Raw genomic sequence first — 16,311 nt, 5'->3', positions numbered from 1 at the left:
AAAACATGTACTGACACATCAAATAATCACGAAATAAAATAAATTTATGACAGCAAAATATCCAAAATTCTAGCAACTTTTTTTGCTGAAATAGCCGTGTAACATTAATCATGCTCGGAATGCCATCACAGGTTTTCTAATGAATATGAAACTTTGCATTAGCATCAAAACGGAGAAGGCACCAAAAACGCCCCTCAAAATGGAAAATAAAACTTGCAAATAAGGTTAAATGTGACACAAAGATGTATTGCATTGAAAACTTTGCATTGGCCCTATGAATATGGTAAGTGTTCGGTCAGACATACGCAAGAAAACATTCAAGAAATAACGCAAGAGAAGTGTTCCCGACGGTACAACCATTGCCAAACGTATTACGTGTTCCGATGTCTTGCACGTCAAGAAATCGTCAACATAACAAAACCCCTTGATCAAACGTTTCAACAAGTAGACAATATCAACAGTGAAAAAGAAATTATCTTAGTCCCTTTCAATTAATTATCTCGTTGCATCTTGTTTCCCTCATATCAGTTGATTTGTAACATTGTAAAATTTACAGTCATCAAGATTTTTTTTTGGGGGGGGGGGGGAAATGAACCTCGGAGAAAAATAGAAAAAAATATCGATTAAAAACTCTTATTAATATAAATGACCAAACGATGAAAGCGATTGCCTATAAACGAATAAGAAACGCATGGTTATACGTTATAAGCGCACAGATGTTCGCGTCAACCGTCAACCGTCAAAAGGTTGCAAAGACTTAATTTAAGACAGCTACATGCTAAGTCTTGAATGCACCAAAGCGAAATAGGCTGCCCCAAAACAAAAACGAACATTCACAGCAAAATCTTGGCTGCCTAAAAATGAAATTGAATGAACCCCAAATGAAAAAGAAACCCCAATTGGACCACGTGTGCAAAACTCGCGCAAAATTGAATGGCTGATAATGAAACTGATTAGAAAAATTCGGAAATTCGCTGGGAAAACCTATATTATGATGTAAGTACTCGGACACGAACAGTGCTCAAACAAAATGGCCATCATTCAGTTTTACTGCTAGAAATTTGCCATGAGCGATAAAACATTTAAAATTAAAGGCACTAATTTGCATTAAAACAATACGTGGGACATTTTAAAATGTTTTTAACATAGCAAATCGTTTTCTACGCATTTTCTTCGACCTAGAGACATTGATTAGAAATTGATTTCCGAAGGTGCACGATACCCCCTTTTTCTGGCTGAACTATATACGACGATCCAGGTAGTGAGGCAAAGCATTTGATTCGTTCTTTTGCGAACTTTGATTCCTCATGAACGAAAAGAAATTTACTGGGCAGGACGCTGGCGAGACATGTATAGGCTAATTGTGTCCAACTCATATGGCATGATTGCGCCATCAAGCTAAAATAGGAATGTAAATTTTTCACACGACTGTTGGTTGTCGCCAATTATTTGAAAAAATCAATTCTGTTGTTTTTTATTCCTTATTACAGGATTGTCATTGAGCTGCATCTTACAGACGAGTTTATTCAACACTGTACTGTTGCCATATTGATGGAAGGACGCGTTCATCTGATGATTGCTACCACTGAGGATTTTTAGAATGCAATGACCATTGCTTTGTAATTTCATCACAATTTTCACGAAGGAATGGGCATATCAAAATTGACAATTTGAGTTTTTTTGCCTATGGTGCTTAAAAACATGGTACTTCAGCGTTCTGACAAGTTTCCGTAAGCAAAGGATAATTAATTCCGGAATAACATTAATGACGCCAGAAAAAGGCATCTCGATAATTGCATCTTCACGAAGAAGTGCAAACACGCCTGCCTCTTAAAAATGTACATAAGTATTGCACGGAAAGGCGTAAAATTAGGTCAACTGAGATTTTTGTTTCAACTAGGTGACGGGCATCTTTACTAATTTATTTTGGCTAATAAACCACTGTGTCAATTAAAATTACTGGATTTCAATCAAAGTTGACCTATCAAAGAATTATGTCAAGGTTTCCTTATTGATAAAGTTGTTGCGAAGTAGTAGTTTTTGCAGTTTTGAAAACGGAGATACTTTTGCAAGTAATGTTACGTAAAATGTTACATATCTGTAAAACTAAGTACAGTGATTATGTTTAGAATATTATTGAAATGAAGAAGACTCCGTATTGTTCAAAAACTGTGCAAATGCATTCTCGTTTTTTATTCAACGTTCAGCCAATTTTGCAATGTACATTTTTTGACTTGCTTGCTTGTTGGGTTCGATGTGTATATAATGTGTATATATGTGAGTTCCACTAATCAAATGACAAGGATATGTATGTCGATTATATACAAAACAAATATTGAGTGGCTTCAAATTGTGAAATGGGAGGAATATTATAGCTCGGAACACTCTGGACTTTTCCATTTCACTCGATTTCATCTTATGATAATGTTCCTCCCATTTCACTCTGAGCCACTTAATATTTGTATAATAAGACTGTACATGTACATTTTGAACAGTTGCAACTTATGAGCTATGTACCTACCTTGCATTCAAGGGTGTAGAAAATGGAGATCAAACCTGAAGAGCCTGTTGCTTTTGTTCATCTGGACATTTCTTTCAATGTTATTATTATTTAAATTGAGCAAAGAAATGTTGACCTAATCAGGATCATTGTTATTTTTCTTATTCAGCGTGGATGCTACAAAATCAAGAGGGCTTGGGAGAATGGTAAATGATGGGTGTGGGAGAGAAATTAACTGCAAAGCCCAGTTAGTTGATGACCATCTGTGCTTATTTGCCACAGAAGATCTTCCCATTGGCGCAGAGCTGCGATATGATTACGGGATCCCCAATCTACCATGGAGAAAGGTTTGAAGTTATTTGGTTTATTTGTTGTACGTATTTCCAATACAACGTAGGTTTGTTTGCAATTCTTTGGCCTGTTCAAATATCAGATGAATTGAATTAGGCATGGAGTTGGCTTCAACAGCATATCAACGTTTGAAGCAAAACCCCATCTCCTCATAAAGACAAAGTTACCCTGTTGCCAAAAACGGTAATGGTATTATAATGTTACCAAATGTACATGTGTAGGTGTTTACACTATGAACATTCCCACCCCTTAAATTCACATTAAAAGACCACTTTGACATGAAGTTAATCCCTTGGGCTTTTTTATAGGAATATTCCTGTGAGGAGTTTTTCACGTTTATTTTAATACCTTGTATCTGTATTCGCTAATCCCTTCTATTGAGCCCTGCTAGTATGCCAGCAATGCAGTCTATTCACCCTGCACCAGGTAGCGGACAAAGCAATGTATCCTCTTAAATCATTTCAGCTTCAATCCTCACAAATCCTCCAAAACGCCTGGAGGATTGAGGAAGGTTAGGGTTAATAGACAACATAACATTTTGATTCTTTCAGTTTATTGTATACATGTATTGTAACACATGTCCACTACAAAATAAAACACTGTTAAAATCTGTGACTAATTTTTCGTAGTGGAGCACCACACAATCTCTTGATTGCTCATGTATGTATTTTATCTACAGAAAACTGTGAGTACCAAGTCCAAAGATTTAGAGGACCCCTTTCCTCAACTCACATTTTGTGGGTTGATAAAGGTATGTTTTATTGTGAATAAAGTAAACTGAGTAAAGTTTAGGTTGAAAATTAGTTTTTAAAAGTTTGTGGCTCTGAAATCATCTGTCTCACAGCACTTTTTGTAGTTTTTTAAGAAGCCTGGTTTGATTTTTCTATTTACATGGGCTACTGCATCTTTGATATCTGTGAAAAATTAGCCTATTATTTGTTCAGCTTTTTATATCGTTTAAGAACTTCAGTGAAGGGCATAACTGTCATTATACCTTTCAACTTACATTTGTTTTGCATCAGTATTGCTGGGGCCTGTAGACCGTGTCTTTCGGTCAGATGCCTGTCACTTAAGATCTGCACATTAGGAAGTGATTCTTCTTTATTCCTTGTGAAATGACTTACATAAATAAGCTGGCAAACTTTGTCTAATGTCTTTGTACTTTTCTTTTCAGGATCATGAGGATGTGATGTCAGGTACCTCAATAGCAACAGGTAATTGTGTGATGATGATGATGGTTTTCACATTCATGTTATTCCAAAGAAAATATGGTTCTGTTTGTTAGGAAAAAAACTTGCAAAAGAACTTTGTATTGTTTAGGAATTAACATTAAATGTACTGGGGGTATTAGACATTATTTAGGGAACAATATTTAGTGGTTACTTGTTTTTCTTCTAAAAGTGGTGTTTTTTTGTTGTGATATGATTTTCTCAAATGCCATATTAAAATAAAATAAACAGGCATTTATGGCAGCTGTGTTCTATTTTTAGAATGCATGAATATTTCAAAGAACAAAAGACAACAAATATTGATTGCTGCCTTAAATCCCTTGAATATTCCCTCAGTAGTCTTTACAGTCCTTGAATACAGTCTTGTGAGTCAAAAAAAGCGGAACCCGAACCCAGAAAATATATTTTGTATTTAAAAAGAATATGTAGCACCAAAAATAATAAGGACTGGGAAGCCAAATCCAGAAGCTAATTTTAGATGGAAAAAATAATTGAAATTGCTCAATCCGTTCAAAGAATATCACGATTTAAATGCAATGACCCTTTAATGTTTAGAATTGTGACAACGATTCTTGAAATCGCATTTTTTGGACGAGATAGGATTTAGGGTCATTTTGTTTAAATGGTGTTATTCCTTAAACGGATTGACAAATTTCAGTAATTTTTTCATCTAAAAGTAGCTTATGAAATTGGCTTTCCAGTCATTATTAATTGGGTGCTACATATTTTTTTGAATATGAAATATCATTTTTGGGGTTTGTGTTCCGCTTTTTTTGACTCACCCCGTAGATGTAAAACAAAAATGAACCTTGGTACATAGTGTTGGATGTGATTCTTTAAAGGAATGTGTTTTATATTGTCCTTGTGCAAAAGCAGACCTCCAAGTTCAGTACGTTATAGTTGACAGATAATGGGTCAATAGTTGACAGGCCACGGGCCAATGACAGCCAAAACTCTCTGAGAGTTGTAGCATTTTTTTGTTTGCTTTATGCATGTTGAGGACAGCTACTTACTGTAAGTGATGAAAAAAAATCATGCAGTTAGAAAGCATCTTGGAAAATAATAGTGCAGCATTTTATAAATCCTGATTCTCATTTCTGTGTTATTTTTGTACCGTAATCAATTCCAGCTGAAATGATAGGTGAAGAAACTGTACAGTAAGTGAATTTAATATTCACCATGATGCCATATCCTGCACTGCATGTAGACTCAGTTTGTGCTCTTCAGAGTTTGCACTCTCCATAGTTTGCACTCTTCTCTTTAAGATTGCTGTCTCTCTTACATTCCACCAAATGTAGCATCAACATGTATCATATATCCACTCTTACACTGAAACATTTGACACTTAACTTGTCCATCTTGTTAGTGTCGGTTTTGTCCTTATTCGTCTAATAATTTGTGACCTGCTGCAGCAAAATCAGGAATGCCATCATTACAATTGCGTTAACTGGTTTTGGTATCAATAGAAAACTGAATAATCACTTCTATTTAGGGTTTAGATTTTAAAAAAGTCCTCTCAATCATTCCTCATGTTGCTATGGAAGTCCCGCTTTGAGCGAGCTCAAATGAGGGAAATTCACCCTCTTGTTGCAATCGTGTCCTGAATCTGTTTTCATAGCCTGCTTCCCACTTGCATTCATCTTGCATGCATTTGATACCCTTTCACTTGTAGTGCCCTTTCTTTCACTCCACATTGTAACTGTGTATCTGTTTAGAAACCATATTTAGAAATTAGAATTTAAAGAGCTAACTGATCCCACAATCTAATTTCTTGTTTTATAGTGTCATCTTTGACAACACTTACCAAATTTATTTCTCCAACAGCTCCTGGTCTACCAGTGCCAAATCTGAAGGAACAGGTTAGTGCTTGTAACGTTGTTAACTGCATAATACAGTCAGGTCTGATTGAAAAGAGTTGTGCTGTAAATGCATTTGCTAGTTACAGCTTATGGTTGCACAATGAAGGAAAACACTAAATGCATGCTTCTGCAATCTGATAATTCGGTTAAGGGAAGTGCTTTTTCAGATATGTTGCATTAAGATTAATGGAAACTTATCACTGGATCTTCAAAGTGTACCAAGTCCCTAGCTCAGAAATGAGATAAAACAGAATAACAAACAGTTAACTCTCACCCTAATTGTTTGTCATGTAACGTTATCTTTGACATACATAATAGGTTTCCGTCACTACCCGGTCGAACTCTAATTCCTAGGTTTTTTTCAGTATGGCTAACAGACACAATAGTGACTAGATCTTGTTTCTTTATATGTGTATATGCACTACTTACAGATGGTTATAAAGTATTTGAAGAGGAGGTACTCTTTAAGTGTCGAGGTTAATTTTGCCAGACTGCTTAAAATGGCTAGGTAGTTTTGCTGTCTTTTTTTTATCAGACAGGGTGCGTCAAATATGCTGAACCCAAACCCCCAAAAATATATTTCACTTTAAAAAAAAATATGTAGCACCAAAATTAATAATGACTGGAAAGCCAATTTCATAAGCTACTTTTTAGATGAAAAAAATTACTGAAATTGCTCAATCCGTTCAAAGAATAGCACCATTTAAATGCAATGACCCTAAAACTTGTTTCGTCCAGAAAAGCAGTTTATTGTGTATTCTGTCTGTTTGGAACAACAAGGAAAATACACAGAATACTTGTTTCAAAACTGTCAACAACTGTAGTACACAATATCCTCTATTAACAACCCTGTTAAGGCAAACAATATGATTTATAAAATCCACTTTTTTTAAAAGACGGGCCTTTAAAAGGACTTGTTTGATTTTTTTAACTTTTCAACTGAGGTTTAATCACTGGTGATGTTTGAAGACAATTGTGACCATGAAATCGCATTTTTGGACGAAAGAGGTTTTAGGGTCAATGTGTTTAAATGGTGATATTGTTTGATCGGATTAAGGAATTACATTTTTTTTTCATGTAAAAGAAACTTATGAAATTGGCTTTCCAGTCATTATTAGGTTTGGTGTTACATATTTTTTTTAATTTGAAATATAGTTTTTGGGTTTGGGTTGTGCTTTTTTTGACTCACGCTGTACTAACAGTATTATTCAAGACCAATACTAATAATACAATTTAAAGGATTATTGCACAATATTCATCAATGTCATTTTACTGACGTCATGATCTCCATTTCCCTTGTCACCAGGTTTCTACACTAAGACAAAACAATGACACTGATGATAAGCCTGTATCGAAAGATGACAGTAACGATATTGCAAGTGAAATCATTGAAGGAACATAAAGATTTATTGTCCCATTTCTTCCCCACATACAAAATGTATGCAATTGAGCTCTTTCTATTATTTTTAACTTGATCATCTAAGAAAAATGGAATTATATGTAACACAAGCAGGATCAACTTCACGGTGAAGGCCCTATGGCTAAGCGCTCCAAACTGTTATTGGCATATGTCATACTACATGGGTCCACATAGTGATGGTCCTGTAACTGGTCACACACTATCTGTTATTGGCATATGTCTTACTACATGGGTCCACACAGTGATGGTCTTGTAACTGGTCACACACTATCTGTTATTGGCATATGTCATACTACATGGGTCCACACAGTGATGGTCCTGTAACTGGTTACACACCTGTCTGTTATTGGCTTATGTCTTACTATATAGATCCACACAGTGATGGTCTTGTAACTGGTCACACACTATCTGTTATTGGCATATGTCTTACTACATGGGTCCACACAGTGATGGTCTTGTAACTGGTCACACACTATCTGTTATTGGCATATGTCTTACTACATGGGTCCACACAGTGATGGTCCTGTAACTGGTCACACACTATCTGTTATTGGCATATGTCTTACTACATGGGTCCACACAGTGATGGTCCTGTGACTGGTCACACACTATCTGTTATTGGCATATGTCTTACTACATGGGTCCACACAGTGATGGTCCTGTAACTGGTCACACACTATCTGTTATTGGCATATGTCATACTACATGGATCCACACAGTGATGGTCTTGTAACTGGTCACACACCTGTCTGTTATTGGCTTATGTCTTACTACATGGATCCACACAGTGATGGTCCTGTAACTGGTCACACAACTGTCTGTTATTGGCATTTGTCTTACAACATGGGTCCACACAGTGATGGTCCTGTGACTGATCACACACCTGTCTGTTATTGGCATATGTCTTACAACATGGGTCCACACAGTGATGGTCCTGTGACTGATCACACACCTGTCTGTTATTGGAATATGTCTTACTACATGGGTCCACACAGTGATGGTCCTGTGACTGGTCACACACCTGTCTGTTATTGGCATATGTCTTACAACATGGGTCCACACAGTGATGGTCCTGTGACTGATCACACACCTGTCTGTTATTGGCATATGTCTTACTACATGGGTCCACACAGTGATGGTCCTGTAACTGGTCACACACCTGTCTGTTATTGGCATATGTCTTACAACATGGGTCCACACAGTGATGGTCCTGTGACTGATCACACACCTGTCTGTTATTGGAATATGTCTTACTACATGGGTCCACACAGTGATGGTCCTGTGACTGGTCACACACCTGTCTGTTATTGGCATATGTCTTACTACATGGGTCCACACAGTGATGGTCCTGTAACTGGTCACACTCCTGTCTGTTATTGGCATTTGTCTTACTACATGGGTCTCCACAGTCATGGTCCTGTGACTGGTCACACACCTGTCTGTTATTGGCATATGTCTTACTACATGGGTCCACACAGTGATGGTCCTGTGACTGGTCACACACCTGTCTGTTATTGGCATATGTCTTACTACATGGGTCCACACAGTGATGGTCCTGTGACTGATCACACACCTGTCTGTTATTGGCATATGTCTTACTACATGGGTCCACTCAGTGATGGTCCTGTGACTGGTCACACACCTGTCTGTTATTGGCATATGTCTTACTACATGGGTCCACACAGTGATGGTCCTGTAACTGGTCACACTCCTGTCTGTTATTGGCATTTGTCTTACTACATGGGTCCACACAGTCATGGTCCTGTGACTGGTCACACACCTGTCTGTTATTGGCATATGTCTTACTACATGGGTCCACACAGTGATGGTCCTGTGACTGGTCACACACCTGTCTGTTATTGGCATATGTCTTACTACATGGGTCCACACAGTGATGGTCCTGTGACTGGTCACACACCTGTCTGTTATTGGCATATGTCTTACTACATGGGTCCACACAATGATGGTCCTGTAACTGGTCACACACCTGTCTGTTATTGGCATATGTCTTACTACATGGGTCCACACAGTGATGGTCCTGTAACTGCGGTCGATTTCACGAAACTGTTCTTAACTTACGATGCATCGCAGGGTTTACGAGCCATCGCAGCTCTACGAAGCATCGTAGCTACGACGAACTGCTTTTGCAATTTCACGAAACACATCGTAAGAACGATCCATCGCAAGCAATGTTTTATATAAAATAGAGTTTGTGAACGAGGATGACCTTAATGCATACGACTCTTTTATGTGAAAAACAGTCTACAACAATGCAACAGCCGTCTGTAGCGCGCGAAACCAAGAGACGCGCACGCAGTTGCGCTGAAGATGGCCGACGATGTCGTCTGCTAAATATACGAAGACCGTCCACGTTGCTAAGGAATTTTGGTAAGTTCATTTGATTAATTAAAGTAGGCCTACTGAGTGATATTTACAGCGATAAACTTTGTTGTCCTAGTCAAAGAGTATCCAGTGTAAAGACTGCACTGCATCCATCCAAACTTCTGTCAGTCGGTTGTCTGCACGCTTTCGGCTTAAATTCACATTCAGTACGTATTCTGGTTGGGGTTAAATTTGAAGTTAAATGAGAAGATTTTAACTTATTTTATTATTAGCGATAGTTAAAGCGATTTAGGCTAAAGCCCCAGTTCTTTTCACCAAAATCAAAACGAACTTACGAAGGGACATACTTCACAGAACCACCACTTTTCTCTTACTAGTACTACATGTATATAAAGTAGTCACAGCACAGGCAGAATTTCGACCATATTATTATTAATTATTGAGTCAAGACTCAAAGTCAAACTTAGTTTGACTGAGTGATAAAAAACCTGATATTTTCCCAGGTTACATTAGGCTTCAGCCCTATGCTGGCTAATGTAAAATAGGCCTCTAACTACTCCCAGCCATCGTCACCAGGGCTTCATTCTGAAAACAAGAAACTTGTATTAAATTTAAAAAAAAACATGTCCATAAAATTGGGAGGGGGGGGGGGTTTACAATATTCACCTCAGAATTATGATTAAAATATTTAAAAATAAATAGAGTCCACAAACACAAGGGCCAAGTAGTTTTACATAAAAATTGAAATGTAAAACAAAACAAAAATTCAAAACATGAAAAATGGAATAATATAAATCTGTTAATGTTTAAACAAAATTGTGTTTGCAGTGGTTGGGGCGTGTGCAACCGTCTGTCAGCATTTGGATTGTTGTCATTCACAAACTTACATTAAATAGGCCTAGTCATGTCCAAGACTAAAGTTCCTCCTGAGCGAGCCGCGAACTGGTCTCATGAGGAGGTCAAAATTCTGGCCGAGTTCATTAAGAGCCATACAGCCAAATTGTTTGGCACACGCTGCAAGGCTACAGCTGAGGTAGATAAAGTGAAGAAAGATCATTGGAAGATGGGGGCAGATGAGCTGAATGAGTGTGGGGGCCAACTAAGGGACTGGACCAAAGTACGTAAAAAATGGCAAGATATCTCAAGCCAGGCGAGGAGCTACCATCGGGAGATCAACAAAACAGGTAATGAAATTCATTCAACTAACTTTTTGATTCAATATTAGGTTTTGCCCTTCACTCTGATGCTAACAAACATTTTCAACATTTTCAACAATAACAAAACTCGAGTTTTTTCAACTCTGTTCAAGTATATTGCATGAATGCATTTAACAAGATTACAAGATTATTGGAAGTCTTCAATTCGAATAACAATAACAATGCTGTCTCGCTTATTTTCAGGAGGGGGTCCTAAACCACCAGTAAACTCGACATACGAGCTTGTCCTCGATGCCCTGCTACCGATGGCATCGTGGAAAAATACGAAGGCGAAACAATGCCAGACTTGGAATTTCTGCTAGGCAGTGTTGAAAAAGGTAGGATATTTAAAGCCTTTGAAAACAACTGAGAAAACACTTCAGACGAAAACCTGATTCAAAATACTAATATTCTTTTCTTACATATTTTGAGTATTTATTTCCACTCAATTCATGAACTTCGGTGTTTATTGGATAGTTATATTGAATTGTTCTCTTCATGACATGCAAGTCTGAGACACAGCTGATTTCAAGAATAGTGTTATTCTTTGTTTAAGTCAATAAGACATGTTGACGATTTTTGAACTAAATGATTTAAAGACTATTTGAAATACATGTGTCTATCAAATTCATTGTTAGGAAGGGGAAATGCGATTTGTAAAAACAAACAAATGACGATGATATAATTGTACTCATTTGCTACAGCTATCACATGCAGTGACACCATCGACACTGATGTAGATATGGAGGAGGTGGAGCCCGTACAGGTAGAGCCAGAGGAGGTTGAGAAGGAAATAGAGAGAGAAAAGGGCGAGTGCAGCACTGCAAGTTCAAGACCACCAGTACAAAGGAAGAAGATAGCAAGAGATCAGAGCATACTCCAAATCGAGAGGGAAAGGTTGCAGATCGACAAAGAAAAATTGAAAATAGCTCGGCAACAACTGGAAGCTTCACAAGCCATGACGGAAGCCTTGAAGGAAATTAGCCATTCCTTTCAAATACTAGTGGCATTTACACTGGAGAAGCACGGTGCAGTAATCGTATCTGAGTCCTAAAATTGTTGGTTTTTTTTCCATCTAATAAGGATAAACTTGAGGTAACAACATTCGGCAAAATATATGTAATTAGTGATGGCTCTGAGAAGAGCATGTTTGTACTCGATGTATAGTCATGTATAGTCTGGTTGCAATATCGGGTACAAATGGGCTCATGTCAGAGCTCCACTACTCCTACAAATTTATGCCGAATGGTTCTACAAAAAAGTTTGTTCTCATTAGCTATTTCCACTGTGCCTAATTTTAAGTTCAACATTTTACTTATTTGCAAGTTGTTTAAAAGTATTAAATCATTATGAATTTCTCTTTGTTTCTTTCTTTAAACCTTTAAACAGACATGTAAATACAATGTAGAACTATTTTAAAGCATATCTTTTAAAGCATTCCTGAAGAAAATATCACATCGATTGGCATAGAGGAAAGTTCATAATTGTATTTTGTTTAAAAAAAATCAAGATACAACACAACTGATAATTTTATGTGTCGAAAAAAAAGTGAAAGTTTGCATATTTTTTAAATTCCTCAAATGACCTCTAGATCACTTATGACCTCCATTTTCTAAAGAGGTGTCATACACCCCTACCCAAGGATCACTCCATCCAAGTAACATTAAAATATATCATATTATGTAGACAAAGAAACAGTAGGGTATTTAAACAATTACCTCTGATGATCCCTACATGACCTTTGACCTCAACAATCCAAAGAATTGTGTCTTTCTACCCAACTTGGGTCACTGCATCTAAGTTTCACCAAAATCCACGAAAGCATGTAAAGGTTATCTACAGTCAAATCTCGTTAGTACAAACTCTGTTAATACAAAATTCTGGTTATAACAAACATAAAGCCTTAGTCCCGACTGTACATTTATGTGCACAATGAATGGGACTGATGTTCCTCTTTCAAATTTGGCTAGGTCCAATGGAGTTTGTATTAACGAGACTCGACTGTATATATTTTTTTAACTCAACCTTAACTTTAACATGCATATAAAAAAATATTGCAAATTCTAAGTTACTCACACTGTTCCAGGGGATATCACCGATTCTGGGCCTTTTTTGTTTGTTTGGAAAATTAGTTATCAAAGACAACAAAAAAACCCGAAGTGCAAGAAACCTGCTTCATCTCATGCACACTAGATAATATTTTTTCATGATATATTATTCAAGAGGATGCTTAAAATCTTAGTTTGAAGAGAGTAAAAAGTGTGAATAAAGAGTACTCCTGCGTTTTTATTTATATTTTACATTTGGAAGAGAGCAATACATTATTGAACTGTATGTTTTTATTCAAAGAAGCACAATAAATAGTTACTGTGAACTAATTTCCAATTGTTTGTTAAATAGTTGTGTGTCTTTACATGTCACCAAAACTGGAGGGGGGGGGGGGTTAACGATAACCTGTTCTTTTTGCCCATGCTGATTTTCTTGCTCTTACTTGCCCATCCTATTTGCATCCAATAAAAACAGATTACAGAAAATGAAGAAGAAACTGCTGCAAACTGCTCACTGACTAGATTGACCTGAAATATACATAAATAAAAAAAAAAGAGTTGGCTGATATGATAATGGGAGATTTTGAGACGTTGGTGGCAGCAAACACACCGGTCCTTCTCAATTGTTTACATCATGTTTAAGCTAAAGCGCGTGCTCAATATGACGCAAACAATGAAAAAAGGACCTGTGTGTTTGCTGCCACCATTGTCTCAAAAGTCTCCCACTCATCCTCAACAAGGACAATTTCAGAGGCAAGAAATCACATAATGCAAAATCCTTTGCCTCTGAAAAAGTCCTTGCTCAGGATGAAATATGAGGCCACTCTAATTTTTATAACATTTCAACATCTGTTGAATTAACTATGAAACTTTACAATACATCAATTTAGTTAAAATACTGACGAATAATACGCTCCCTATGTGCTTGACCATCATGGAGTACTCCAACATATGGCAGAGCCCCAACCTCCTCAACTTCTACTTCCTCCTCAAAATCAGGCTCACCCATGATCTTGGCTAGATTGTGCAGAACGCAGCAAGCCTTGATGATTTGACATGTTCTACTGGGTGATACCCTGAGACCAAGTGCCAGGCATGGAAATTTCCGCTTTAGCTGACCGAACGTTTGCTCCACCTTGACCCTTGTTCTTCTGTGACACCTTTAATTGGGAAAAATAAACAAATATGGCATGAGTCAAAGTCAATATAACAAGTATGAATTACACCTTTTATACAATATTCAACCTTTAAATTACTCAGTGGCCCAGCCAGAGGGGTGAGGGAGTCTCATTCTCAGAACTCTGCCCCCCCCCCCCCCCCAATGAGAGTGAAAAAATGCACACAAATATACATGTACATGTATAGTTCAGCACATCAAAAGCTCCCGCCCCTATTTAAAAAAACTGTGGACAAATAGTGTGAATCACATTACCTGTTATAATTTCTTTCAGCGTCTGTTATGGGGTTCTCAATTGGTGTCATCAGCCACGGTCTGAGGGCATATGCTGAATCACCTATGAGCATACCTTGCAGCCTGAAAATGAAGATTCGGTTAACAATTTTATGTTGTTCACGTCAAACATGATTTCAATTAGATTCTATTAATAAATACCTTGGAGAGTTGATGGTTTCTGATTGGTCGAGACTCGATCACGTGGCCGGGCATTAACGGTGATAATGGACCGGCTTCAAAGATCAAGCGAATAAATGGCCCCTGAACCAGCATTGATCCAGCCCCGTTCAGCCCCATGCAAGCCAATGATTGGTCAAAATATAGTAACAGTCCTGCAGTAGCTTGTAACAATAGAGCACTGCACATGCGCTCAACCCCCATCGCGTGAGACTGACGCGCGCGTACGCAACACAGTTGCTAGGGATGCGTGCGTGTGCGCGCGTAAGGAAGTTTTGAAACGACATCGTACAGCAGTGCAGTATATACTGAGGATGTTTACGACGAAAACGTAGATCTACGATTTATTTTCTTTGAACACTTCACCCACCGACATATTTACCTTTCCTAAACCAAGCATCTTTGTAACTCCGGACACAAGGAATGTGTAAACGAGATTTCAGCTTCCTCCATCAGGTAAAGATATGAAAACATTGTTGTAATTTGTTTCACTACGGCAGCAGTTTCTGTTGAGTTTACGTCATTATACCTGTTAAGCTAAAATATGGCCCATGAACATGAACACAAAAAGTCTGGAAATATCGCCGAAGGAAAGTCACAAAATTGGAGCATTTTAACTGTTTATTTCGTTAAAAAGGTATTTATTAATGGGAATAACAGTGTGAGGATCCGGTCTTCACTGCGTGATAATGACCGGGTGTGGGGGTGACTGCTGTTAATGGATAAGAACAGTCCTGCTTTAAGTTCTAAGACCAAAGACAAGTTCTTTTAGAACTTAAAGCGGGACTGTTCTTATCAAAACTAAAACTACTTAGGACTACTGAATACTGTTCACGCAAGCTATCACATTGTGTAATTCTGCGTACACATCTTGTCTGGCTTTAAAATCAAGAAGTGAACTAAATATCTTGCAACAGCAAAGAAGAAGCCATCTTTTGTTAGTGTTTGTGCTCATGCTTGTGCGATTCAATCAAATTTGATTGGCTAAATGTTCCATTTTTTTCCCAATTATCAGATAATTGACTGACCTGCCATCACTAAACATGTCACCAATGACACTGCCGTGGATAATGGCACTGTCGTGTGTACTGCCTGGCCACCTGGCGACAACATTTGTGATCAGGTAGTTAGCATCACAGATGACTTGAATGTTGATGCTGTGCCAGCCTTTCCGGTTAACATATAGGTGCTCGTCATCCATTAGAGGGGCACCATACAAACGGATGTGACTCCCATCAACAGCTCCAACAACTTCAGGAAAGCCGGCGATGGCAAAGAAGTCGCGTTGGGCTCTGTTCACATCATGTTGGCGCACAGGAAACTTGATGACTCTGTTGGCTTCTCTATTGATGGCTCTACAGACTCGATGGATTATCCTGCTCACTGATGGTGCACTCATGTCATGAAGGTCTCCGTGCATGGTGTAAAAGGAGCCAGTGGCAAAAAATCTAAGGGCCGTCAAAAGCTGCATCTGCGCTGAGATTGCATTGCTACGCTGTGACAATAGAAATTCAAATTTGCAAGTGAATATTTGATTATTATTACATTATCTAACACACACACTTTAAGCGTGAAACGTTTTTAAATACATCTTTAAAAAGGCTTCAATTTAAAGTTCACACTTTGTGATCTTCAATAACGTGTGTCCTGGTTAAAAAGTGCTATTGTAACACAGTTTGCATTAACAGTGGTCATCCCGCCTCCCCAGTCATTATCACGCAGTGAAGACTGGGGC

At 37.9% G+C, this 16,311-nt stretch overlaps 3 protein-coding genes across 8 annotated transcripts in view; 2 read left to right on the top strand and 1 right to left on the bottom strand.

Annotated features, from left to right (window-relative positions):
* The window catches only part of LOC119722067, a 37,808-nt gene extending 30,245 nt beyond the window's left edge, over positions 1-7,563 (top strand). For 2 of the 5 annotated variants that reach the window (XM_038192060.1, XM_038192059.1), the window contains exons 3-8: positions 1,491-1,730; positions 2,670-2,847; positions 3,531-3,602; positions 4,026-4,065; positions 5,905-5,939; positions 7,246-7,563. In XM_038192060.1, the coding sequence (XP_038047988.1) occupies positions 1,687-1,730; positions 2,670-2,847; positions 3,531-3,602; positions 4,026-4,065; positions 5,905-5,939; positions 7,246-7,341 (465 nt within the window). In that variant the 5' untranslated portion in view covers positions 1,491-1,686 and the 3' untranslated portion in view covers positions 7,342-7,563. Of the gene's footprint in view, positions 1-1,490; positions 1,731-2,421; positions 2,848-3,530; positions 3,603-4,025; positions 4,066-5,209; positions 5,238-5,904; positions 5,940-7,245 lie in introns of those variants that run through there. The other 3 variants (XM_038192062.1, XM_038192061.1, XM_038192063.1) reach the window with 3 other exon arrangements.
* A 2,125-nt stretch (positions 7,564-9,688) lies between these two features.
* LOC119722066 lies at positions 9,689-12,818 on the top strand. 2 transcript variants are annotated; one of them, XR_005270401.1, is made up of 3 exons: positions 9,689-10,886; positions 11,103-11,236; positions 11,603-12,818. XR_005270401.1 is itself a non-coding variant. In XM_038192058.1 (2 exons), the coding sequence occupies exons 1-2, from the start codon at positions 11,197-11,199 to the stop codon at positions 11,950-11,952; spliced, it is 390 nt and encodes a 129-aa protein (XP_038047986.1). In that variant the 5' UTR covers positions 9,689-11,196; the 3' UTR covers positions 11,953-12,818. The 2 variants fall into 2 exon arrangements, 1 of the variants encoding a protein (XP_038047986.1); XM_038192058.1 differs by having other exon boundaries at positions 9,689-11,236.
* Positions 12,819-13,630: 812 nt separating this feature from the next.
* LOC119722065 (putative nuclease HARBI1) lies at positions 13,631-16,130 on the bottom strand. The gene is made up of 3 exons (XM_038192057.1): positions 15,605-16,130; positions 14,379-14,480; positions 13,631-14,106 (listed from the first exon to the last, which is right to left on the bottom strand). Exons 1-3 carry the CDS (start codon positions 16,045-16,047, stop codon positions 13,833-13,835), a joined length of 819 nt encoding a protein of 272 aa, XP_038047985.1. The 5' UTR covers positions 16,048-16,130; the 3' UTR covers positions 13,631-13,832.
* Positions 16,131-16,311: the final 181 nt, after the last annotated feature.

This window comes from Patiria miniata, unplaced genomic scaffold (genome assembly GCF_015706575.1).
Source record: "Patiria miniata isolate m_02_andy unplaced genomic scaffold, ASM1570657v1 HiC_scaffold_14, whole genome shotgun sequence".
Lineage (NCBI taxonomy): Eukaryota > Metazoa > Echinodermata > Asteroidea > Valvatida > Asterinidae > Patiria > Patiria miniata.
The sequence above is the reverse complement of the archived record's forward strand: the minus strand, read 5'-3'. Positions and strand labels throughout refer to the sequence as shown.

Bases quoted from the DNA above. Each gene is read 5' to 3' on its own strand.
- LOC119722066 (XM_038192058.1), top strand. From the start codon at position 11,197: ATGCCAGACTTGGAATTTCTGCTAGGCAGTGTTGAAAAAG. The intron at 11,237-11,602 runs GTAGGATATTTA...CATTTGCTACAG, and splicing joins GCTAGGCAGTGTTGAAAAAG to CTATCACATGCAGTGACACC.
- LOC119722065 (XM_038192057.1), bottom strand. From the start codon at position 16,047: ATGCAGCTTTTGACGGCCCTTAGATTTTTTGCCACTGGCTCCTTTTAC. The intron at 14,481-15,604 runs GTCAGTCAATTA...CTTCATTTTCAG, and splicing joins GACATGTTTAGTGATGGCAG to GCTGCAAGGTATGCTCATAG. The intron at 14,107-14,378 runs GTAATGTGATTC...TCCCAATTAAAG, and splicing joins GCTGAAAGAAATTATAACAG to GTGTCACAGAAGAACAAGGG.